Raw genomic sequence first — 25030 nt, 5'->3', positions numbered from 1 at the left:
TGCACAAAGCATTGTTACATCGCACACAGCAAATGATCCTTGATTGAACAGGGCCATTTGTGCCCAGAGGAAGCCGGGACAAGTCTCAGCGTATGCCACTACTTCTACCTCTGTTGTGTCCCCTCTATTTACTTCCCCTCTCACAGGAAAACAGTTGTTTTTGTTCCATTAGGTGGAGAAACTGGTTCCTGCGGTCAAGAGGCAGGAGTTAAACGGGGTTGGATTGTGGTCGAGATAATTAAGCAAACCCTCAACTGTATTAAAGGGTTGTTTTTGTGTTAGTTCAGTGCCCCCCCCCCCCCCCCCCCCCCATGTCATTGTGGGGTATTGTGTGTAGATTGATTTAGATTTATTTTATTTACTACATTTTAGAATAAGGCTGTTACATAAAATGTGGAAAAAGGGAAGAGGTCTGAATACTTTCTGAATGCACTGACTGTTGATGTCAACAGCTGAATTCTCCTTCAGAGGACTTCATGTATCAAGGTTATGATTGGTCCACTATGATGGAAAAAAATTGAAAGAGAGATCGAGAAAAATGGAAGAATAAAGGAGGGGGAAAATGACTCCATAATAAGCCACCAAAACAAAGGAATCCCCTCTGGAACAAAAGTGTTATTCAATTGAAAGCACTCAGCTATTTTCTTAATTGACTTAAGCTGTTTACAGTTAATTATTTTAGTGCGAGCAGTTGACCTTCTCATTACACAGCGACCGTTAACATCGTATCACCGGGGGCCCAGTGCCAGTTGGAATCACACATCTGTGTGCCCAGGACGGGAGGTCTGTCTCCCCCTGTTAATGACAGGCCACTCAGCCTTATGGTTCTCTGGCTGCTGGAGGTGCACCTGTAGACTACTGAGGGGTAGATGTTAATGGTTTAAACCTCCCCCTCCCACCACTCTTCTTCAGACGATTATTTTAAATGTGTATTAACAAGTGATACTACTTGTATTATCTACTTTCAGTGAAACGCTTAGCATTGTTCTTCTAAAGGGAAGACATTTGTACACTATTTGTTATGCTACTGCATGTTATCCAGAGCCGACTCCACCTCCTGGTTTGCTGCACCTTTACAGACCACTGAACTACACCCATTAACAACTATGGTTCATTCTCAAGACGGAAGATTGTAAATAAAAAAATACCTGGATAGAGGTCAATGCAAATTAAAACAACTCCTGTCTATGAACATGAATGTCCGGGTCTGGTTCTAGGATTAGGTCAAGCTGAACCTGAACCTGAGCAGGCCTGGGTTGGACTGGGACAGGGTTGGGCAGTGTCAAGGCTCTCATGTGAGAATGTCCCAGCAGGAGGGCATTCCTTCCCAGGCCTCTCTCGCTCCTCCGTTCTGCCCCAGTAACCTGTGCATCTGTCTGTCAAGCCGGGAGCTTTCACCGACCAAATGAAGACTTGAGAAAAAATGTAGCCCCTAACAGCTGCTTACCGTAACAGAGGAACAGTGGCCGTCAAGAAGGGACTCTTTGTTTTTGCGAACTTGCGACAGAGCAGCGCGGGGCGGCCCGATGTCACATCACTGACCCAGTTGATACTCTGATGTCTCCTGGATTGAGGCAATAAGATAAAGAGTCCCTTGAGAATGACCAATATGGAAAAGGGCCAATCCTGCACCTCTGCGGAATGCTGTCTCATTTCCTGGAATACGAGTGTGCGTTTCATTCATCGAGACCGACTCCACAGCACGTAGGCCCTGAACTAGGCATTCTCCTGTCGTTCTGTTAAGAGGATTTAACAAGTTAAAAACAGATAAGATACACTGAGTAAGTGTGCGGACTGCGTAATGACTTCCTTTCTACACAGCTGAAAGGGACAAAGTGTCGACGCTAACTAAGGGAAAGAGAGGATGGTGGTTTTCACCACCACCAACTACTATAATACTGTAGGTTACAGATTAGACTATACACGACTAGGACTACTACAACCTTTTCTACATAAACTACAATTGCATCTAGGCTTACTACTAATTGAAGTTTACACCCTACAGTGTTAAAAGATAATCAACTCTATATGTTGATTTTGCAAAACGTTACTTAAAGCTGGATGGGATATGTACGGTGAAACTGCCACATCCGTATATACTGCAATAACAAACATGCATGGTGCTGGATGCTACTCTAAGTTTCAACATCAGAACAAAACCACAAAGGAACGTGCTGTGTGAGGAGTGGTGCTGTTTCACAGATGTCAGCTTCAACACCTTTTACTTATGGATTTTATTTAACAACAAATTCTTATTTACAATGTATTTACATTGTTAAAGAAACTAAAGGGTTGAAAAGCTAAGCAGCAACAGGACAATATAGACACTTCTGGTTTTTCTGTGTACAACTGTTAGCCTATGACTCCCTGCTACACTTCTGCTCAAACATCTTTGTTAACTGATCTCTGCTTTGTTATTATATATTGATAAATAAATGTCCATTGGATCAAATTTCAGAGGAATTCGGCTGTCAGTTCTGGCCAAAATGGAAGCTGAACCAAAAGGGTGTTATTCCCAGGATCTAACATGCGGCACAATAAACATACTGTATTCTCTTCCTCCTCCTCTCTCTGGCGTGTCGGCACCCTTCCAGGACGTAAATGGGGCCTGTTTCTAAATCACATATTGGATTTCTCCTAAAGCTTGTAATCACATTAAGTAACAGACAAAATAAAGGGTGAAATCAAGGGAAAGAAATGCTCGGATGAAATGAATTCAAGACATCGGAGTGGCTTAGGAGACCAGAGATGAAGCACGTAATTGCAGTTCAACTTGGGATATTGAGAAATCAGTAATGGTATTTGCTTTCTTTCATAGCTGTAAATACCTACTTGAGAAGATTAATGGCAAAAAATAAAGATCTCTGTGTCAGACAGTCAGTCAATTCTGCATTGAATTGACTCTTTTATTTGTTGTTGTAGAGTAGCAGAGCATGTTAGTGAATGAATGGTCCATACGTCTCATCCTCTAAGCAAGGCACTGAATTGAGTCAAGCTTGTGGGAAGTAATAACGTATTCCAGTAAAGAGATAACCCATACGGTCATCTTAGCACACTTGTCCTGAAATGGCCTGGACACAGGACTGTGTTGGAGCTGCAGAGGACAGTGATTTTAGCAGCAGCTCTGAATATCTGTTATCTAAGATAGGACAATAGAACTTCTACAAATCTGTCGGTGAGTCTGTTTTGCAGAGTGCCTCATGGAGAAAGACTTGTGTTTATCTCCTGGGTTTTTCCTTTTCCACAGAGGTAGAGAGGGAGCAAAGAGCGGAAAGAACAGTCTGAGTTACCCTACCTGAGAGGAGGAAAGATGTGAGGAGGGAGAGAGAGGAAAGGAGGGAGGAAAGAGGTGAGGAGGGAGAGAGAGGGAAGAGGTGAGGAGGGAGAGAGAAGAGAGGTGAGGGAGGGAGGGAGGGAGGGAGGGAGGGAGGGAAAGGAGAGAGCAGAGGTGAGGAGGGAGAGAGAGGAATGAGAGAGCAAAGAGGTGAGGAGGGAGAGAGAGGGAGGGAAGAGAGAGGAAAGAGGTGAGGAGGGAGAGAGAATGAAGAGAGAGGAAAGAGGTGAGGAGGGAGAGAGAACAGGAAGAAGAAAGGACATGAGATAGCAGAGGAGTGGAAAGAGGGATTAGTATTTTGTAGACATGACAAGGACACTAGGTTTTCCTGCAGACCGTATAGGTTTCCTTACAAAGGCAGCATTGTTCCTGTTGTCTGTGGGCCTGCTTGGCTAAAGAGGGATGGCATTGTGTTATCCTGTAATGCTACCTGTGATCTGATCAACGATAGTACTCCATGTTTGGTAAAGTTAGACATAAATATATCACAAATGCTATTAGGCCACCCGCGCCAGTCAATGTTGGCCTGCGTCCTGACGCGAGGACAGCGGGACCAAAGTAGAAACCACTTTATTTAAGACAGCATTCTGGGAGAAAAGGAGAACAAGGGAATGGGGTTATGAAGGGCGAAAAACACCCGTCATAAAGTAAGTGATTCATGTCTCAGGAAAGAGTGCTGACATAATGCCAAGATGTGTAATTCCAGGTGTTCCCTCTTAGAAATATATATGCAGCTATTAGAATTGAGTTGTTTCTGATAATCTGCTTGTTTCTTTGAATGTGTGGTCAAATAGAAAGGGATGATATTATAAATCTCCCCTCTTGCGTGTGCACACACACACGCACACACACGCGCACACACACACACACAATCTGAAATGAAGCAGTAGGAAATCCTCACCTGAAACAGGCTTAGACATGACAGACAGGACACAATGTCTTCCTCTTACAGCCTGGAAACAGTCAGGAAGAGATGGTGGTCATGATACAGCAACAAATACATGATTGAGTAGACATTACCACTTCTGCCATCCAAACTACTAAATGCCCATCTGCAATTCTGTTCTCCATTGATGTTTCATGTTGAAAACAGCTTGACAAGCTGCACTGTAGAGCCATATTCTATAGTCAAAATGACAAAAGATGCTTCTATATACAAATGCACATAAAAACAAAACATCTCCAAGACACAGAAAGTCAAGGATTTCATGTAGCATTAATGTGCATTCCTGGCATCTTAAAATAGCCCCCCCCCCCCCCAAAAAAAAACAGTATCATCAATGATATTTCACATTTACAAAACCCGTCTATAAATGAATGTACTATCAGCTGGCTCTCTCCCATTTCAGAGACAACACAACCACTAGAATATTATGACGTTTGTTTATTCACACATTTTTACATTTACAAATCTGCATATTATGTACATTCAGTAGTTGATGTTGTGGAAGACATATCCATTAGAGAGCTACATAGGAGGGACCAGTAGTTTCTCCTGACTGGGAAGAACTCGGGGGGGGGGGGGGGGGGGGGGGGCTTTAGGTATCTTCCTGGTCAGATCCCATAGACCAGGGTATTCAACTCTGACCCTACGATGTCAAGAGCCTGCTGGTTTTCTGTTCTACCTGATACTTCATTGCACCCACCTGGTCTAAATCAGTCCATGATTAGAGGGGAATCCCCCACCTGGTGTCCCAGGTCTAAATCAGTCCATGATTAGAGGGGAATCACCCACCTGGTGTCCCAGGTCTAAATCAGTCCATGATTAGAGGGGAATCACCCACCTGGTGTCCCAGGTCTAAATCAGTCCATGATTAGAGGGGAATCCCCCACCTGGTGTCCCAGGTCTAAATCAGTCCATGATTAGAGGGGAATCCCCCACCTGGTGTCCCAGGTCTAAATCAGTCCATGATTAGAGGGGAATCACCCACCTGGTGTCCCAGGTCTAAATCAGTCCATGATTAGAGGGGAATCACCCACCTGGTGTCCCAGGTCTAAATCAGTCCATGATTAGAGGGGAATCACCCACCTGGTGTCCCAGGTCTAAATCAGTCCATGATTAGAGGGGAATCACCCACCTGGTGTCCCAGGTCTAAATCAGTCCACGATTAGAGGGGAATCACCCACCTGGTGTCCCAGGTCTAAATCAGTCCACGATTAGAGGGGAATCACCCACCTGGTGTCCCAGGTCTAAATCAGTCCCTGATTAGAGGGGAATCACCCACCTGGTGTCCCAGGTCTAAATCAGTCCACGATTAGAGGGGAATCACCCACCTGGTGTCCCAGGTCTAAATCAGTCCACGATTAGAGGGGAATCACCCACCTGGTGTCCCAGGTCTAAATCAGTCCACGATTAGAGGGGAATCACCCACCTGGTGTCCCAGGTCTAAATCAGTCCACGATTAGAGGGGAATCACCCACCTGGTGTCCCAGGTCTAAATCAGTCCACGATTAGAGGGGAATCACCCACCTGGTGTCCCAGGTCTAAATCAGTCCACGATTAGAGGGGAATCACCCACCTGGTGTCCCAGGTCTAAATCAGTCCACGATTAGAGGGGAATCACCCACCTGGTGTCCCAGGTCTAAATCAGTCCATGATTAGAGGGGAATCACCCACCTGGTGTCCCAGGTCTAAATCAGTCCATGATTAGAGGGGAATCCCCCACCTGGTGTCCCAGGTCTAAATCAGTCCATGATTAGAGGGGAATCCCCCACCTGGTGTCCCAGGTCTAAATCAGTCCATGATTAGAGGGGAATCCCCCACCTGGTGTCCCAGGTCTAAATCAGTCCATGATTAGAGGGGAATCCCCCACCTGGTGTCCCAGGTCTAAATCAGTCCATGATTAGAGGGGAATCCCCCACCTGGTGTCCCAGGTCTAAATCAGTCCATGATTAGAGGGGAATCCCCCACCTGGTGTCCCAGGTCTAAATCAGTCCATGATTAGAGGGGAATCCCCCACCTGGTGTCCCAGGTCTAAATCAGTCCATGATTAGAGGGGAATCACCCACCTGGTGTCCCAGGTCTAAATCAGTCCATGATTAGAGGGGAATCACCCACCTGGTGTCCCAGGTCTAAATCAGTCCATGATTTGAAGGGAATCACCCACCTGGTGTCCCAGGTCTAAATCAGTCCATGATTAGAGGGGAATCACCCACCTGTTGTCCCAGGTCTAAATCAGTCCATGATTAGAGGGGAATCACCCACCTGGTGTCCCAGGTCTAAATCAGTCCATGATTAGAGGGGAATCACCCACCTGGTGTCCCAGGTCTAAATCAGTCCATGATTAGAGGGGAATCACCCACCTGGTGTCCCAGGTCTAAATCAGTCCATGATTAGAGGGGAATCACCCACCTGGTGTCCCAGGTCTAAATCAGTCCATGATTAGAGGGGAATCACCCACCTGGTGTCCCAGGTCTAAATCAGTCCATGATTAGAGGGGAATCACCCACCTGGTGTCCCAGGTCTAAATCAGTCCATGATTAGAGGGGAATCACCACAAATCAGTCCATGATTAGAGGGGAATCACCCACCTGGTGTCCCAGGTCTAAATCAGTCCATGATTAGAGGGGAATCACCCACCTGGTGTCCCAGGTCTAAATCAGTCCACGATTAGAGGGGAATCACCCACCTGGTGTCCCAGGTCTAAATCAGTCCACGATTAGAGGGGAATCACCCACCTGGTGTCCCAGGTCTAAATCAGTCCACGATTAGAGGGGAATCCCCCACCTGGTGTCCCAGGTCTAAATCAGTCCATGATTAGAGGGGAATCACCCACCTGGTGTCCCAGGTCTAAATCAGTCCATGATTAGAGGGGAATCACCCACCTGGTGTCCCAGGTCTAAATCAGTCCATGATTAGAGGGGAATCACCCACCTGGTGTCCCAGGTCTAAATCAGTCCATGATTAGAGGGGAATCACCCACCTGGTGTCCCAGGTCTAAATCAGTCCATGATTAGAGGGGAATCACCCACCTGGTGTCCCAGGTCTAAATCAGTCCATGATTAGAGGGGAATCACCCACCTGGTGTCCCAGGTCTAAATCAGTCCATGATTAGAGGGGAATCACCCACCTGGTGTCCCAGGTCTAAATCAGTCCATGATTAGAGGGGAATCACCCACCTGGTGTCCCAGGTCTAAATCAGTCCATGATTAGAGGGGAATCACCCACCTGGTGTCCCAGGTCTAAATCAGTCCATGATTAGAGGGGAACAATGAAATAAAAAGCAGTAGAACTGGCTTCGAGGTCCAGAGTTGAGTTTGAGGGCCATAAACCATGTAACCTGGCTGGGAAAAACTCAGGAGCCTTGGGTATCTTCCTGGTCAGATCCCATTGTCCAGGTAAAACTCCTAGCCCTGCAACATATTGCTTTGGGGTGATGTTTCCCCTAAGTACAGATCTAGGATCAGCTCTTCAAATCCTAACCGTAACCAATACTGGGCGAAATGTAAAACTGACCCAAGATCAGTGACAACTACACCCTACTCCCAACACAACATAAGACATGTAGGAACTGTTCCCTGACTGTAAAGGCTTGTGGAGGCACACAATGCAGGGTGGTGTTCATTACGTACCAAACTGAAGAAAATGGACTCAAACAGGGATGGACTACTTGGACTTGTCCAATAAGAAACACACATTTTTGGTTTCTGTCAGAAATCATAACTTTCCATTGCATGCCCTAATGAACAAGACCCAGGATATGCTGTGAATCACATACAACAATCTCTCTCTCTGCTCACTGTATATATGTCTGTCATACAAAATGTTTTTTTTTATCCAAAATCAGACAGAGGACCTTAAACCACAGGAAATGCAACTGAAGTGTGGTTGTGGGAGGAACAACTAGTGACAGAACTAAAAACTAATTCTAGAATTAGTCTACCTGTCAGCTTAAATTCTGTGATTTGGCCCAAGAGTTTTTCCTGACTACATGACTTGGCCAGGAAAACCTTGGGGCGCTAGTTATGGGCTAAAATATCAGGGGTGTAGTCATTAGTCCAAACAGTGAAAACCAGAGTTTTCAAACCAAATTCAGCTTGGTCCCTCCCCGTATTGTTCCTTTTTGCAACAGAATCGGCATAATGAATACACCCCAGCCCATGGTTTTTCCTTGTCAGGCAGATGGTTAGAAAAACACTTGTCCATATCTATGATGCTGATCAATAGCAAGCGGTGTTATATATATACATACACACATACATACAGTACCAATCAAACGTTTAGACACACCTACTCATTCAAGAGTTTATTTTACTATTTTATACATTGTGGAATAAGTGTTAAACAAATCAAAATATATTTTATATTTGAGATTCTTCAAAGTAGCCACCCTTTGCCTTGATGACAGCTTTGCACACGCTTGGCATTCTCTCAACCAGCTTCACCTGGAATGCTTTTGCAACAGTCTTGAAGGAGTTCCACTAAGCGCAAAACAGATGGGATGGCGTATCGCTGCTGAATGCTGTGGTAGCCATTCTGATTAAGTGTGCCTTGAATTCTAAATAAATCACCAGCAAAGCACCTCCACGTAACTCTAAAGAACTTATCCTCTGCAGCAGAGGTAACTCTGGGTCTTCCTTTCCTGTGGCGGTCCTCATGAGAGCCAGTTTCATCATAGCGCTTGATAGTTTTTGCAACTGCACTTGAAGAAACCTTCTGTATACCAACCCTACCTTGTCACAACACAACTGATTGGCTCAAACACATGAAGGAAAGAAATTCCACAAATTAACAAGGCAAAGCCTTGTTGAAATGTATTCCATGAATCTGGCTGAGAGAATGCAAAGTGCAATGCCTTGTTGAAATGTATTCCATGAATCTGGCTGAGAGAATGCAAAGTGCAATGCCTTGTTGAAATGTATTCCATGAATCTGGCTGAGAGAATTCCATGTGTGCAGAGCTGGTATGCATTTTACCCCTTTTTCTCCCCAGTTTCGTGGTGTCCAATTGTTTAGTAGCTACTATCTTGTCTCATCGCTACAACTCCCGTACGGGCTCGGGAGAGACGAAGGTTGAAAGTCATGCGTCTTCCGATACACAACCCAACCAAGCCACACTGCTTCTTAACACAGCGCGCATCCAACCTGGAAGTCAGCCACACCAATGTGTCGGAGGAAACACCTTGCACCTGACAACCTTGGTTAGCGCGCACTGCGCCCGGCCCGCCACAGGAGTCGCGGTGAGACAAGGATATCCCTACCGGCCAAACCCTCCCTAACCCGGACGGACGACGCTAGGCCAATTGTGCGTCGCCCCACAGACCTGGAATGAGTAGGTGTGTCCAAACTTTTGACTGGTACTACACACACACACACACACACACACACACACACACATTATATAGATATATAAATAAAAACAAACTCCTTTCATTAACTAAGGATGGAGGATCAACCTGCATTCCAACATTTCTACCAGTTGGTTAAGGTAGGGGTAGGCAACTCAAAGATATCGTTATTTTCAAGTACAATTTCATACCTTGAGACACGATCATTTATTTATGGAAATACTTTAACTGATTTCCTAAATTAAATTAGTTTTTAGCTGAATTCCAGTTGATTTTGTCTTTTTTGACCCAAAAGGAAAATCCTGAGGGCTCGCGGCCCTGTTGCCGACCCCTGTTTTAAAGTCTCTGCAACAGCATAATGTGCTGTCGAAAAGTATTCAAAGTCAATTAGAAAAGTCTGCGCTTATAATTCAAATCCAAATCAAATCTAAGGTAGGGAGCAGAGTACTGCCGTTTGACCACAGGCCAGATGCAAATTAAACAAAACATTGCATCAGCAAGAGGAAGACCTCTACCACCTCTTTATGTCTGTTCAGAATTACAACGCAGACATCACTTTGAAATGTTGGCCAAAAAACTATGCAAATACTGTCTTTGAAATCATGCAAAAATCTATGGAAACACCATTCATTAATATTAGTGACAATCAAAGTGATGGGGAAAAAATCTTAACACAAATGTGAACAAATATGATTTAAAAACAGGGCCATTGACATTTAAACACAAATTCACTTATTTTATTCTTAACCCAATACCCGTTCCATCTCCCACAAAGTAAAAATTATTTTAACTAAATATTTTGTTTCAAAAATACACGTGCGTATCTTCTAAAACTCTTAAAAGACACGCATACACATAGAAAACCAACACATGGGTCACATCAACAGCACACAATACCATCCAACAAACTCCAAATACATTAAGAATACAAGAGATCGTCGCTTAAATAATTCTAGAAAAATATCTGCTGTACATATATGACAATTATTTACATAGTTTTTTTAAAACGATGTTTATGTCTGTACATGGTAACCATTGCAGACAGACTTCACCGAGCCGTGCTGGATGACTCATCTTGTGAACACCTACTGGAAATGTGGGAAACTCAGGCCTTCCCTCTACTGAAAACCCTCCTCAGTATCACTTACTTGTGAATCCTTCAATCAATCAGGTCAAAACAGCTCTACTTTAGCCAACTCAAGCTTGAGTTAACTCAACACTGAGCTTTTGTAATACTTGAATAATTAAGAGGTTTTGATAACCTGATTATTTCAAATGCTGTATCACAAGATTGACCCATTCTGCAACAAGTTTTACACACAAAAAAAAGAAAGTCAGTCTGACAAACCTTTCTCTCTCCGTGCTCAACTTGCCCAGATTTACCACAGCAAAGAAATGTTGGCGTCTTCATGAAAACTAATCGGAACACTTCATCTCCACAAAAACAATCATTGGCTTGATGTGGACTGAAATCTGACATGTGACATACATTATGGGTAACAAGACAGCAGCGAATCGCCGGTCATCTCATTTCTATCAAAACAAGCTTTATTCCACAACAGGAAGTAGGACTGCACCCCTTCATCAACCATTCATCATGATTGAAACAAAGCCCTACTTGAAACATTGCCACCTGTTCCCATCCATCCAATTCAGTCGTCCATCCAAAGACGTAATGCTGCTAACGCGGATCGAAACACGGTCGAGGGAGAAAGATACTCCGTCTCCATCCGGCTACGTGTTTAACTGAGGTTACAATGTGACCTCTGGAGGTTGTACAAAAACCTGGTCCTGCACCTCCTCCAGGCTTCAGACAACGGAAGGTAGCACAATGCTTGCATAGTCTGATGAAAGGAGAGAACGACGTTCTCCGTCTGCCTGGTTCGTGTGGTATATAAAAAACAAAACTCTTGTCATCACACATTGTCAAACTTGTGTTTTAGGTAGTCTTTCATGACCTTGGCAATGGGCAGGTCCTCCAGAAACGTCAAGCTCTGGAGGCCTATGTGATGCCGGATGTTTATCCGACACATGTCCTGCAAAGTCCTGGGTTGTCCTGAAAAGATACAACACATCTGTTAAAGAGATCAAAGCAGATCGCCCTTTTCCACAACAGGACAGTAAGAACAGAAATAACGGTTGAAGTTAAGCGTGTTTTGATAACTAATCTTGCACAAAAGACTGAGGATGTACAAGGTGAGCAGAAGACTGGACGTCCCGCTGTTACAGGAGAGCCAGGGTGAGTCAGACAAGCATGTCTAGTGCCAATTTGCTCCTTTCACTTTGATTCATGACGTTTCACTCAAACTGAAACAAGCAGCTGGTCAGTAAGCTCCCTCTCACTGTGACTTTAGATTATTCCACACTTCAAATGGGACAATAATGAGCCTTTCAAAACATGTTTCCCAAATTATTAGGCAGGTCAAGGCCAAACACCCTCTCATTGGCAGTTTTAAAATGTTTAGGAATCTATTAGCATCCAGGAAGCTAGCTCTGGAGTGTTCTCAGTCTAATGGGGCTAGAGATCCTGCCCTCACACAAGGGCAGGATCCAACCCAGCTGGATGGCCTCTCTCCCTGGCACCACAACCACACTGTCCTCGTCCGTCACCACAACCACACTGTCCTCGTCCGTCACCACAACCACACTGTCCTCGTCCGTCACCACAACCATACTGTCCTCGTCTCTCTCCGTCACCACAACCATACTGTCCTCGTCTCTCCCTGTCACCACAACCATACTGTCCTCTCTGTGTGTCTGCAGTCTCCAGAACTAAGCGGTCCTTTCCTTTCTCCAGGTGAAACTGAACTAAAATCTCAAACCGGTGCGACAGCGCGGCACAGTGGTAGTGCTTTCTCCACTCTTCAACTATAGGCTACCCCTTCATCCACATTGTCTAAATAAAGACAAAGCATATGGAAGATGAGTCACACTTCTCCTTTACAACCAAAGGCTTCAAGACAATCATTTATAGACTACAGGTGAAATATCAGTGTTGGTGAACCAACTTCAGCCAAGGTAAGTGTGAAATAATGTTTGGTTGTATTTCAACTTTTAAAAAGACATTCTGGTTTCCATTTAATCTCTCTACATCTATCTAGTTGAGATGTCAGTGTTGGCAGCGACAGCACTGGATGTAGCTAGGGGGCCGACGCTCTGCTCCCCAACCAACCCACCTGAGAAACAACCTACGGGAAACACCACACATCTATGGCATAATATACAATGAGCTTCATAAGAGCTGGGTGCCATTCATCCTTCAACAAGGCCCTGCTAGCCGCAGCAGATGGGTTCATCCACTGAGGTAGTCAGTGTAATCAATAAGGGGGGATATGTGATCTGCCTGATCATTTGCTATGGTCTGAATGAATAGAGGGGTCTGACTTCACATGGCTGTCAGTCTGAAATAGCACAGCAGGTCTTCGTCCCAAATGGCCACCCCATTCGCTACATAGTGCACTACTTTTGACCAGAGCCCTATGGGGAATATACAGTATAGGGTGCCATTTGGGAGCAGCCCAGAGCTCTTTGATATCTCCATATCAAAGTTCAGTGAGAAACACAGAGGAATGCAGCAGGGCATTGTGCCTCTCCAAAATGATTTCTGCTTCAGGTAACATCGTGCCACACCCCCAACAGAAGACTGGTCATTATAAAACCATGACAACGCTCCCTGTCCCTATGTTTCTGGAGGTTCTTTTTCTCCTCTCAACTTACAATCTCGCTCCAACACTTCCTGAAACAGACTTGAAGCGTTTCCATCGCCCGGTCCTGTTTTGACTTCATGTTTCTGTTCAGGTTCATAGAAAGCCCTCATTTACTTTACTGGTCTGATGTGCACAAATGTTTTTGACAACGAATATGTTAAGTTGTATTGATACATTGGCAATTATATTTAACTCATCTTCGGATGTTCATTTTAGGGCGTCATCGTTCTGCCTGTCTGATAAAGCAGTCTAGGGGAAACGCTGAGTCCCAGTCAAGCCATGACATTATATTAAAAGCAGTGTTTATATCCACTAGCGATACGTTACTAGTACTACTAACAGCCCAGTGTCCCCAGACGGTGCCCCTCCCAAGACTTACTGGTGACCTCCTGTAGGAAGTCCAGGCAGGGCCGGCTGATGCCCGACATGCTCGACGACACCGCCACGGGAGTCTGGCCCTCGTAGTTCCTTGTGTTGGTGTCGGCGCCGTACTTGTAAAGCATCTGAGCACACAGCACGTCGTCTCTTAGTGCCGATAGGTGCAACGGGGTCTGCCCGTCCTCGAGGCGACCCAGGTTAGTGTCCGCACCCCGCTGCAGGAACATACGACAGTAGGAATGATTCCCCTTGATGACGGCGTAGCGCAGCAGGAAGCCATTTTGAATGTCGATGTTGGCGCTGTGGTCCAGCAGGATTCTCACGCAGCTGGAGCGCTCACGGATGATAGCGAGTTGGAGGGGCGTGGTGCCCTTGTCGCTGAGGGGATCCACCTCGGCGCGGAACTCAAGGAGGAGCCGCACGAAAGAGTCGCGGCCATAGTGGGCAGCCACATGCAGCGGCGTCCAGCCATCGTTGCTCTTGGCATTGATGATGTCGCTGCGGAAGTCCGACTCCAGCATGAGGCGGGCGATGCGCGCACGGCCGTGCATGGCGGCATAGTGGAGCGCCGTGAAGCCGCCGATGAAGTCCTTTACTGTAGGGTCAGCTGCGGGGGAGATAGACAGGGGACAAGGGGGGGGGTGAGGGGAACTGTCTTCTACAGGCTCTTTATTACAACAGAAAATGGCACATTCAGTTAAAACACTAACAAATAACAATCAGAGAGAGAGGAGAAACAAGAGGATGGATTATTGAGTGACAGCTGCGTAAAACATTAAAGGGACAATCTGCAAATACTACATCCATTTCTGAACTTAAATTAATTATATGTTTCCATTGATTTTTGAAGAATATAACTTATGCCTCATGAGCGCAGTTCAACTATCATACCTCATCAGAACCAATAATATAAGCTTGTTTTAAACCAATGTTTGTAAACAAAGTAAATGTAAACAATCGCTACACAGCCTAAAAAAATGGTTTAAACTATACTTTGATATGACGGACGGTCAGTCCTTGCATCCATTGCTCGGTCTATGATTTTGAGGGTGGTTACAGTTCAACAGTCCCACATCTCAGCTTTTTACCAAAACAGGAGCGGGGATTCCACTGTGTTATTATTTCATCTGCTGATTGCCACTTTAAAGTCTGCTGTGGTGTGAAAGGAAAGAGTGGGCAGACAGATGCTGGAGCATTAGAACAATTAGCATCAGTGAGACATTAGAGTGTGAAAGCGGGGTCAGGGGTTAAAGTCCTGCTATTTCAATTAGCCAAGGCCGAGAGTGCAGGTAATGACCACGGCAGTGTCTGCTAGGGCCTAGGCTAAATCCAGAGGGGAATTTTCCATTCAAACAGCCTTGTTAAAAATGACTCCCCTCTTATCCAACATAAATCCATTAGGTAGGCTGTTTGACTGACCAGCAAAGAGATTCTTTTTAGCGTATCGTTAAATTATTTTAGACAATTAAGTCAAGGGTAACAAAAGACTCTCTTGCTTTGTTGGTTATGCATACATTTCAACAGCCTCAATTTTTCTGCGCATAATCCAAAATAAACCCTTGACTCGTCCAATGAGCTCAGAGAAAACAGTTACTGAGAGACTTGGTCTACAGCGCCCTCTGGACTTGATGTAATGATCACTGCATCCACATGATATGGAATCTAAATCTGTACACATTTTAATAGTGTTAAATAAAAACTATAAATGACTGCAACACTATTCCATCATCATTTCACAAAATGAACATGATTTTCACTCTGCTAGAAGCATAATGTTAAACTGCTATAGGGTACAGTTTCCTCTAGCTACAAATCTAGGATGAGCTTCCCCCTCCCCAGTCCTAACCTTAACCATTAGTGGGGAAAATGTCAAACCGAACCAAGATCAGCATCTAGGGGCAACTTCACCTTACAGCCTATATACCATGTTAGAATGACCTGGGAGTGAAGCTGTGGAGAAGATAAACAGCTGCCATTTCCAGAATGGTTATATACTGCCATCTATAGACCAACAATTCAAAGGTGGAGTTTGATTCAGGTTGCACTGTCATGGTGCACCAATATGAAATATATCTCAAACAGCACATGTGAAAGGATAATCATTATGAACAAATATGTGATTAGATTACTGATATAAAGCCACTGAATGGATGCATGTAGCATCATATGGCAGACCCTTGATGTGCGACAAACATTTCCTCTGCTAGTCTCCTTTTCTTTGGGAACATGGATTCTGACAAATCCTTTCACCGACCTTGTCACCAGGCCAGTTGTGAAAAGTCTTTCCACCCATCTCTACTGACACTTCACCTCCATTGGTTTCAATTTAGCCGTGACTATAACCTCAGGGGCTTTTTGAGCTCTGCCAAGGAAAAAGAACGAAGGCAGGAACACTGCATTCAACGTGTGACAACAGCACAGGAGGCTGCTAAAGGGAGGACGGCTCATAAAAATAAATAATGGCTGGAACGGAGCAAATGGAATCCAACACATGGAAACCATGTGTATGATACAATTCCACTGACTCCGCTCCAGCCATTAGTAGGAGCCCGTCCTATCCAATTAAGGTGCGCCCAACCTCCTGTGGACCAAAACCCCAGACCCCCGTATTCACCTCCGTGCTCCAGGAAGACCCGGACACATCTCTCCTTCCCCTTGGCAGCGGAGAAGTGGAGCAGGGTCCACCCGTTGGCATCACGGATCTTCGGAGAGTAGCCTTGCTCCAGCATCTTCCTGACAGTGTACACATCCCCCGCTGCCACTGCAGCCTGGAGCAAAGACAGTACAAACCAAGAGCATTAGCATTCATCTTTAGCATAAGCAGTCATTTACCAGTTGGAAATGCTAACAGTAGAGTAGACCGTCTTGGTATTAAGTGTCTTTGCCTGTATCTGCAGCTCCTCTTGAAGCTCGGGGTTCCTTCTACAGTGATGGTTCAGCATCCTGTTACATCTCGTAAGGGGAGGGGTCATCCACACCTAGTCCTCTGTCTGGAGAGTTGAGACAGTAAACACATAAGCTGCATCACTTAATTTGGGTTATTAGTCAAAAATAGCTAGGCCTTCATTTTGATAACAGTACATCGTCATGGATACATTTGTGTTATTGGTATAAATCAGCTGACTATACATTAGCAGGTTTTCTAAATCCAACTGTTCCGCTGGGATCAAAAGCCGTTGCACATTCTAGTTCTAGCACATCTCATTCAACGAACCAAGTGCTTGAGGGGTGCTTGGGTGGAATAGAGAAAATCTGTTAGACAACTAGGGGTCCCCACTGCACTATACCACAGTGGTCACCAGCTCCGGTGATCAGTTGAAACAGGTAGGCTATTTGATGCTTGGCAGGAACCAGGGTTGGTGACCACCGCAGCACCACTTCTAGGTGCGCATAACACTTGTATAATTTATGGACCCTATGGTATTCCATACTGAGCAGCAGCAGATAGATGTTCACCTTTTGTCAAGGTTGATTATGTAGTTAAGACAATTTTCATGTGTCTCTCTTGCGCAACAGTACGACAGACAGATAAGAACTCCACTCAAATGGATTGTGGGCTAGCACAGACTCTGAAAAAAAAAAAAGACAATTTAAGGAGTATTCACATTAATCAGTTTATATTACCCAATAGAAGGCATTAAAAAACATACTGCATTGACAATCATAACATTATGACAGCAACTGAGAAATGGGAATAGCTAAAACATTTCACATAAATGTAATGTTAGCTATACCTGCAGCTAGCTTCTATCCAAATGGGATGGCGGTATGATAGCTATAAATACCTAGATAACGTTGAATGTAAAAACAAGCAAGCTAGTAGGCTAATTGCTTACAATACGATACAAACAAAAGCTAACTAGTAGTGGTTAGCTAGCTTACTTGCTAACAGTTAGATTGCTACCTGTTTTGGAAGGTCGGCTGCTGCCTTTCGTCTTCCAAATTAGGGCAATGTTGTAGCTATAGCGGTGTTCTTTAAAGCTAGACTAGACAATGCATTTCAGACAAAGTTTAATTAAAGATAATCCACAGCAACCTAGTTATTCAAGTAGCCATTGGCCAGCTAATAGTTAGCTAACTATGTACTCAAACAATGGAATTTTAGCTAGTTAGCTAACGTTAGCTAGCTAGTACTGCGACCCCAACTTGTTCCACTCCATTCTGACTTATTTTAATTATATATCTACATGCCCACAAACTACGGCATGATACTACGGTACACTGCGCTGATATATTGCTATATATACACACAATTCCCTTTTAAGGAATAAATTAATCGATCAACTACTGCTGGTTAGCAATTAGCCTAAATCGTTACCCAGTTTTTCAAGCTACTAGGAATGCATTGGATTTCAGAGTTTTAAAACATTTGTAACAATTTAATAGCTACGTGAACATGTGCACGACTCGAGAAGGCAACCATACTTCAACTACACAAGGTAGGTGTTAGCTAGCTTTGATGAATTAATGCATTATTCTTACTTAAAATAAGAAGCTAGCAGGCTTGCTAGCCATTCTCCACCGATGCGAACCCCCAATTTCAACGGGCTTGTTTTAGCCAATCAGGCACAAGGAGCGAGGAATTTGAGCTGTCAAATCAGCATCCTTCTGCAAAACTTTATGAACTTCAGTCTGTTTAGCTCGATTTCTAACAAAGTAGGCCAACGGTTTCTATGGCTATAATTCTTCTCATTGTTAACACAATAGAATGAGTGAACTCCTTCCCAATTTTCTACTAAATGTTATCGCACGCTATACTTCCGTGTTCAGTCACGTGGTGCACTGTCTGTACACAACACAGCCAGAACCTAAAATTAAGATAATACTTTAAAAATGAAAATTACAAATTTATATTTTAAATACAATATAGACTAAATTGGTCATTTTCGGTCCAGAAACGTTAGGATGTACGACAACATTTAAAGTGTTTTAACTGTACATTATACATCGCACTACAAGTCACAGCATGCAACGCAAACCAAACAGGAAGAGATGTTAACAATTATTGTTTCGAGATGGTCGGTGCAAAGTCGAAGAATGCTTATTTTTCAAAAGATAAATTTATGCCGTCGGGATATCATTTTAATATTCAGTGTTGCGCTATACAAAAGTGTACAGAAAACATGTATAATACCATCCTTGCAATTTATTTTATGCACGCTTAGTAACGTTTAGAATGTGGTTCGCGTGACAGAAATCTAATCAAAATCCGAAAAACTCTGTGCTACTTTTTCTTTTTTCAGATTGACCACTGCCAAGACCCCCGTGATCATTGAAAACCCAAACGCGGTGTCAACATGAATGAACAATTTCATGTCCTAAATGATGCTTACAGAGGTTTATTGTCGAGAACATCACCCAGCAAAATGAGTAGCCATGAGTTGGCATCCTCCATTTTCACATGTGTATGTGAACTGACTCTTGATGCCAGTGATGGTTATCATTCTCAGCATCAGGACCAGTCCAGAGATCTAACGTCCTCCAAATATTCTCCAAACCCAAATGGAACTGAACTGGCTTGTCTTGTGTTGACTCTGGTGGAGAAAATAAGCTCCAAGCTGACATCTCAACAACTGTCTCAAGAAACCAGCCTTTACTTCAAAGATGTTTCTACAGTATTATTCCAGCATATGGATTTTATGTCCAAACTTGTGAGTTTGGTTTCCTGCATATAATTGGAAAATATATTTGTATTGTCCTTTGGGTTTGTTTATAGTAATAACATTTTTGTTTCCACCTCCCACAGGTTCACCTTGCCTGCTGCAAGGACAGGTTGCTGTCTCATCTAGCTGTAAAGAGTGTATCCTCCTATGTTATTTTTGAGCTGCGTTGCTTTGTGAGTTTTCTGATTGCTCTCATATCTTGTGTGATTTATGACTATATTGTATTGCATAGTCAAGTAAGTTATATTGAATACTAGTCAAGTAACTCTTGGAGTTCTGTGTGCATCAGACAGTCTCACATTATAGAACCCAAATCTGTCACCTGATACTGTAAAATCCTATTCACACACAGGCCTACCAGGCTTTATTTAAGCAGATTCTTACATTCAGTTCTCTCTTTTTTTTTACTAGAATACAGTCAACCAGATTTGGGAATGGAAGTGCTTGCAAGTGCTCCAGAACCCTTGCTCTGGCACCGAACTGGATGCATCCACATGGTCACTTACCACTGTCCTGAAAGCAGTTCTAAAAGAAACAGCAGAATATGAACCTGGTATTGAAACACAATTCATCCATCAATTGTACCAACATGTGTCTTTTATTTGACTCCAAATAAGTTCCACTTGGTGCCAAATCCTATGTATTTACCATGTATTTACGTGGTAGTTAGGCCACATAGGCTGGAATAGTGTAACTACAGTGTGGCTATGAGTGTTGACATTGTAATTGTATTCTACCTACCTATGCATCTTCCATGTCAATACAATGTACATTGGTTTTAGCCACAGTGGGGCCTTCTCTTTCTTTTCCCCTCAGGGACTGTGGAGAAACTTCTTGCCACATTCGACACAGCTCTCACTGCTGCTTACTCCCAGCTTGTCCCTGTAGAGAGTCTGGGCCATGGGAACTCTGCGTCATACCCCAGTAGTAACACGGCAGACTGGGCTACAACTCTGACTAACCTCCTAGACTTACTAGAAGTGCTCACTGCAGCCAGGTTCAAACTAAGCACCACCAGTGTCTGTTTCACCAGCTCAAGGCTCTCCCTCGTACAGGCATCGGCGCTACTGCGGATAGTCGACTCTCATGTCCACTATTTTGTGAAGAAACAAGTGCTTCTGCTTTTAAAGAGGATTCTCCTTCAGAAGGCAGGCGAGGACATGGGTTTTGGCGAGGCGTCCTCCCTAACGCATGGAGATGATCACATGACCAGTGACATTCTTACACTAGCTGATGATGTGTTGCTGGCAGTGCACACTGATCGGTTACAGTGTGTTCCAGTGGAATCGGCGGCCATTTTCTTTGGAGGGACAGGCCAATCGTGTGGAGGGAGCAGTGATGCGTTCGATCATGTGATGCTGAGGGCTGTTAGTCTAGTTGTGCTCAAGTCACTGGAATACAAAATCCAATCTGCTGGTGGGAAAGGTAATATAGGACTATTTGTAAATGTTATTAACCATATCTACGCTAGGCACAATGTTTATTCTACCTTAAAGGTAGACTCAGCGAAATGATGTTGCCACGAGCAGCACCGCAGATATTGAGAAGAGAGACATGCAATAATTCTCTCTCACACAGTCATTCACAGTATCTGTGCATGTGTTCGCTTTGCTCTGTTTGAGCGTGGTAGCCACGGTACCAAAACAGCGATGTTGAGCCTCGTGGAAGTTGTTGCAGGAATTGACCCACTATGCTGTTTACTTTCTGCATCTGTCATATCACTGAGTCCAACTTTAACATGACTAGTTTCTAAAGCTCAAATAATCAGAAGGAGAAAAACATCATGATGACAGGAACGATAATTCAGACAGATGTATGCAATAGGGGGCAATGTTTCCCAACACATAACACACAAGAACAGTATTTCACTATAAGTATTGTCTCTTTCAAGGCAAAAGTTCATCAGGTCCCCTAACCTCAGGTCTAGAATCAGATTACCCTACCCAGATCCAAACCTTAACCATTATGGCTGTGAAAATATCTGATCTGGAATCAGTGGGTAGAGGCAACTTCTACCCACTCTGACCATTCACTTGTCTCTGGTCCCACAGGTGTATGTAATACCATAGGCATCCATGGCTATTTAAGTGCGTTGCTGCTGTTCCTGAGGCAGCGTGGGGTCCAGCTGAAGCAGGGATCTCACTCCTGCTGCTGGGTGTCCTTGGTGTTTGGAGAGCAGGACGACGACATGATGGAAGCAGCAAAGGCTTTACTCCTACTATACCTCCATCACAGGTACCATACAACCTAATACATACCGTCATTATGTTTTTTATTTCACCTTTATTTAACCAGGTAGGCTAGTTGAGAACAAGTTCTCATTTACAACTGTGACCTGGCCAAGATAAAGCAAAGCAGTGCGACAAAAAACAACACAGAGTTACACATAAACAAACGAATAGTCAATAACACAATAAAATAAATACAATAAATAGGCCATAGTAGCGAAGTAATTACAATTTAGCAAATTAACACTGGAGTGATAGATGTGCAGATGATGATGTGCAAGTAGAAATGCTGGTGTGAAAAAGAGCAAAAAAAAAGTATATAAAAACAATATGGGGATGAGGTAGGTAGTTGGATGGGCTATTTACAGATGGGCTGTATACAGCTGCAGTGATCGGTAAGCTGCTCAGATAGCTGATACTTAAAGTTAGTGAGGGAGATATAAGTCTCCAGCTTCAGCGATTTTTGCAATTCATTCCAGTCGTTGGCAGCAGAGAACTGAAAGGAAAGGCGGCCAAAGGAGGTGTTGGCTTTGGGGATGACCAGTGAGATATACCTGCTGGAGCATGTGCTACGGTTGGGTGTTATGGTGACCAGTGAGCTGAGATAAGGCAGAGCTTTACCTAGCAAAGACGTATTGATGACCTGGAGCCAGTGGGTCTGGCAACGAATATGTAGCGAGGGCCAGCCAACGAGAGCATACACGTCGCAGTGGTGGGTGGTATATGGGGCTTTGATGACAAAACAGATGGCACTGTGATAGACTGCATCCGGTTTGCTGAGTAGGGTGTTGGAGGCTATTTTGTAAATGACATCGCTGATGTCGAGGAACGGTAGTATAGTCAGTTCTACGAGGGTATGTTTGGAAGTGTGAGTGAAGTAGGATTTGTTGCGAAATAGGAAGCCAATTCTAGATTTCATTTTGGATTGGAGGTGTTTGATATGAGTCTGGAAGGAGAGGTTACAGTCTAGCAAGACACCTAGGTATTTGTAGTAGTCCACATATTCTAAGTCAGAACCGTCCAGAGTAGTGATGCTAGTCGGGCGTGCCGGTGTGGGCAGTGATTGGTTGAATAGCATGCATTTAGTTTTACTAGCGTTTTCAGAGCGGTTGAAGGCCACAGAATGAGTGTTGTATGGCATTGAAGCTCGTTTGGAGGTTTGTTAACACAGTGTCCAAGGAAGGGCCAGATGTATACAGAATGGTGTCGTCTGCGTAGAGGTGGATCAAGGAATCACCCGTGCAAGAGCGACAAAAAGGCAGTATTTCTATGTGGCTTTCTTTTAGATGAATTCTGAATTGCAGTTTTGTCAGTGGTTGGTTTGATTCTGCTTATGAAAATCTGACATTTTGATATCTCTGATTATCTAAGATCAGTCACCCACATAAAGGAGTAGGTTGAGAACCTGATTGGACCAATTTCCCAGACACTGGACTAAAAACAATGCTCAATGCAGATGCTGGCAAATCCAGGATTAGTCTTATTTTGTGTCCGGGAAACAAGCCTATTATGTCCTTGAGATGTCTGACTCTTCTGTCTGTCTTCCTACAGAGTGTCGTCTGACCTGGAAGCTGATGCTGTGTGTGTTGTCGGCGGCAACCCCCACTGTCACTTTCTCTTCCTCCTCCGCAACATCTCCTTCGACCACAGCATTCTCCTCGATTTCCTCATCTCAACGGAAACCTGCTTCCTCGAGTACTTTGTCCGTTACCTAAAACACCTCCGGGACGACTGGGAAGGCTTCCGAACGGTCTGTCAGAAGATAGATGGGTCGGACCGGTGTAAACTGAGCTGGAAGATTAGCCAGAAAGACGATCAACTATTGGACAACCTGAGAGAGGAACTCCAGCAGTCGTTGTGTGCCTCTCGTGGAATCGTGTCTACTTCCAGCCATTCTGGAGGATCAGTTACCTTCGTGGACCCAGAGCCAGCTCCATGTCTGCAGCCCAGCTTGTGTCTGCCTTCAGGGAGTGCAACTGCCCTGGCCTCTACTCCCCCTCTCCGTCTGGTGGACTACGGCAGCTCAGAGGAGTCTGAGACTGAGGACGGTGACCTCCCATCAGGCCTTACACAGGATAGGCTACACAGCGACTCTGTGGTTCACACACACAACAGCCACTATTTTGATAGGACTGTTATGTGTCTGACAGAGCTCAGAGCGGTGGTGACTAGACTGCAGAGGAGGAGTCTGTTCCCTTACAATGCCACCTCGCTCTTGAAACTGCTGACACAGATTGAAGCGAAGAGATGTTGTCCACAGCGTTGAACTCCGTAATGATGTAATAAATGTTACATGGTGGTAAATGCATTTGGTCTCATTTGTAATATCTTGAGGGTTGTCAAATTCCTATAACTTTACATTTGCTTTTGGAAGATTCCTGGAATCAGGATGGAATAAGCATGAATTGTGGGAATCCTTCAACAGCGCCTTCTAGATTTCTTAAATGTATATTTTAATACTTTAACATTTTTCATGGCATCCTATTTGTGAATGGGATTCTCTTTTTGGGGACCTTGTGGTTGGATGGTAACTTAAGGTAAGCATTGTTTATGAAGGGATGGTTATGATGACCACTTCCTTTAATTTCCAACTACATTTGAATCATAAAGACGTTCCAAAAGCAACACGTCCTGTTTGCATGACCATCGTAAGTAAACACACACCTCTTTCAACTTTGTAGATTTTATTTTGGCTCCCTCTCTTCGGTCCATCCAAACGTCACTTAAACAAGTCAACAGAACGTCACTATTTTTCCCACCTGTCTCTGTTGATCTCCTTACTTCTGTTTTCACCTCGTTCTATGTTTTACTAGAGGGACTATTGTGTGGAGGAGTAGCTCCTATTCTCTTGTCTGCGTTATCTGGAGATCAATGCAAACAAGCCACAGATTATCACCTCTGACTGCAGGTAGCGGGGCTGTTCGTGTGTCTGTCTGTCTCATCTGTGTGTGTGTGTCTGTCTCATCTCTGTGTGTGTGTGTCTGTCTGTTTATCTCTCTTTGTGTGCCTCTCTATCTCTCTGTTTGTGTGTCTGTCTGTTTATCTCTCTGTGTGTGTGTGTCTGTCTGTCTCTCTCTGTGTGTGTGTGTGTCTGTCTGTCTCATCTCTGTGTGTGTGTCTGTCTGTCTCATCTCTGTGTGTGTGTGTCTGTCTGTCTCATCTCTGTGTGTGTGTGTCTGTCTGTTTATCACTGTGTGTGTGTCTGTCTGTCTCATCTCTCTGTGTGTGTGTGTCTGTCTGTTTATCTCTCTCTGTGTGTGTGTTGCATCGTGACACTTCTCCATTATTGTCCCTCTACGACAACGTACCTGGAGGGGAAGGAAAACACTCCTGTCCAATTGTGCCGGAGCTGGGTGTGACCCTTTAAAGAATGTCAAACAAAGACAGGGAGAGGTAGTGAGGGAGAGGGAGCGAGGGAGAGAGAGGGAGGGAG

The 25030-nt window shown here is 44.3% G+C and overlaps 2 protein-coding genes across 3 annotated transcripts; one reads left to right on the top strand and one right to left on the bottom strand.

Annotated features, from left to right (window-relative positions):
- Positions 1 to 10057: 10057 nt before the first annotated feature.
- On the bottom strand, positions 10058 to 18490 carry LOC116359624 (ankyrin repeat and SOCS box protein 7). 2 transcript variants are annotated; one of them, XM_031812627.1, is made up of 6 exons: positions 18189 to 18490; positions 17163 to 17275; positions 16592 to 16696; positions 16321 to 16474; positions 13708 to 14313; positions 10058 to 11677 (listed from the first exon to the last, which is right to left on the bottom strand). In XM_031812627.1, exons 3-6 carry the CDS (start codon positions 16676 to 16678, stop codon positions 11538 to 11540), a joined length of 987 nt encoding a protein of 328 aa, XP_031668487.1. In that variant the 5' UTR covers positions 16679 to 16696; positions 17163 to 17275; positions 18189 to 18490; the 3' UTR covers positions 10058 to 11537. The 2 variants fall into 2 exon arrangements, with proteins under 2 accessions (XP_031668487.1, XP_031668489.1); XM_031812629.1 differs by lacking the exon at positions 18189 to 18490 and adding an exon at positions 17611 to 17934.
- LOC109877367 (protein Lines homolog 1) lies at positions 18038 to 23905 on the top strand. The gene is made up of 7 exons (XM_031812626.1): positions 18038 to 18145; positions 18950 to 19357; positions 19453 to 19542; positions 19781 to 19922; positions 20186 to 20794; positions 21421 to 21604; positions 23149 to 23905. Exons 2-7 carry the CDS (start codon positions 19004 to 19006, stop codon positions 23861 to 23863), a joined length of 2094 nt encoding a protein of 697 aa, XP_031668486.1. The 5' UTR covers positions 18038 to 18145; positions 18950 to 19003; the 3' UTR covers positions 23864 to 23905.
- The last annotated feature ends 1125 nt before the right edge of the window (positions 23906 to 25030 follow it).

The sequence above is a fragment of the Oncorhynchus kisutch genome, unplaced genomic scaffold, assembly GCF_002021735.2.
Source record: "Oncorhynchus kisutch isolate 150728-3 unplaced genomic scaffold, Okis_V2 Okis03b-Okis08b_hom, whole genome shotgun sequence".
In the NCBI taxonomy this organism is placed as follows: domain Eukaryota; kingdom Metazoa; phylum Chordata; class Actinopteri; order Salmoniformes; family Salmonidae; genus Oncorhynchus; species Oncorhynchus kisutch.
Note: the sequence above shows the minus strand (reverse complement) of the source record. Positions and strands in the feature narration are given on the sequence as shown.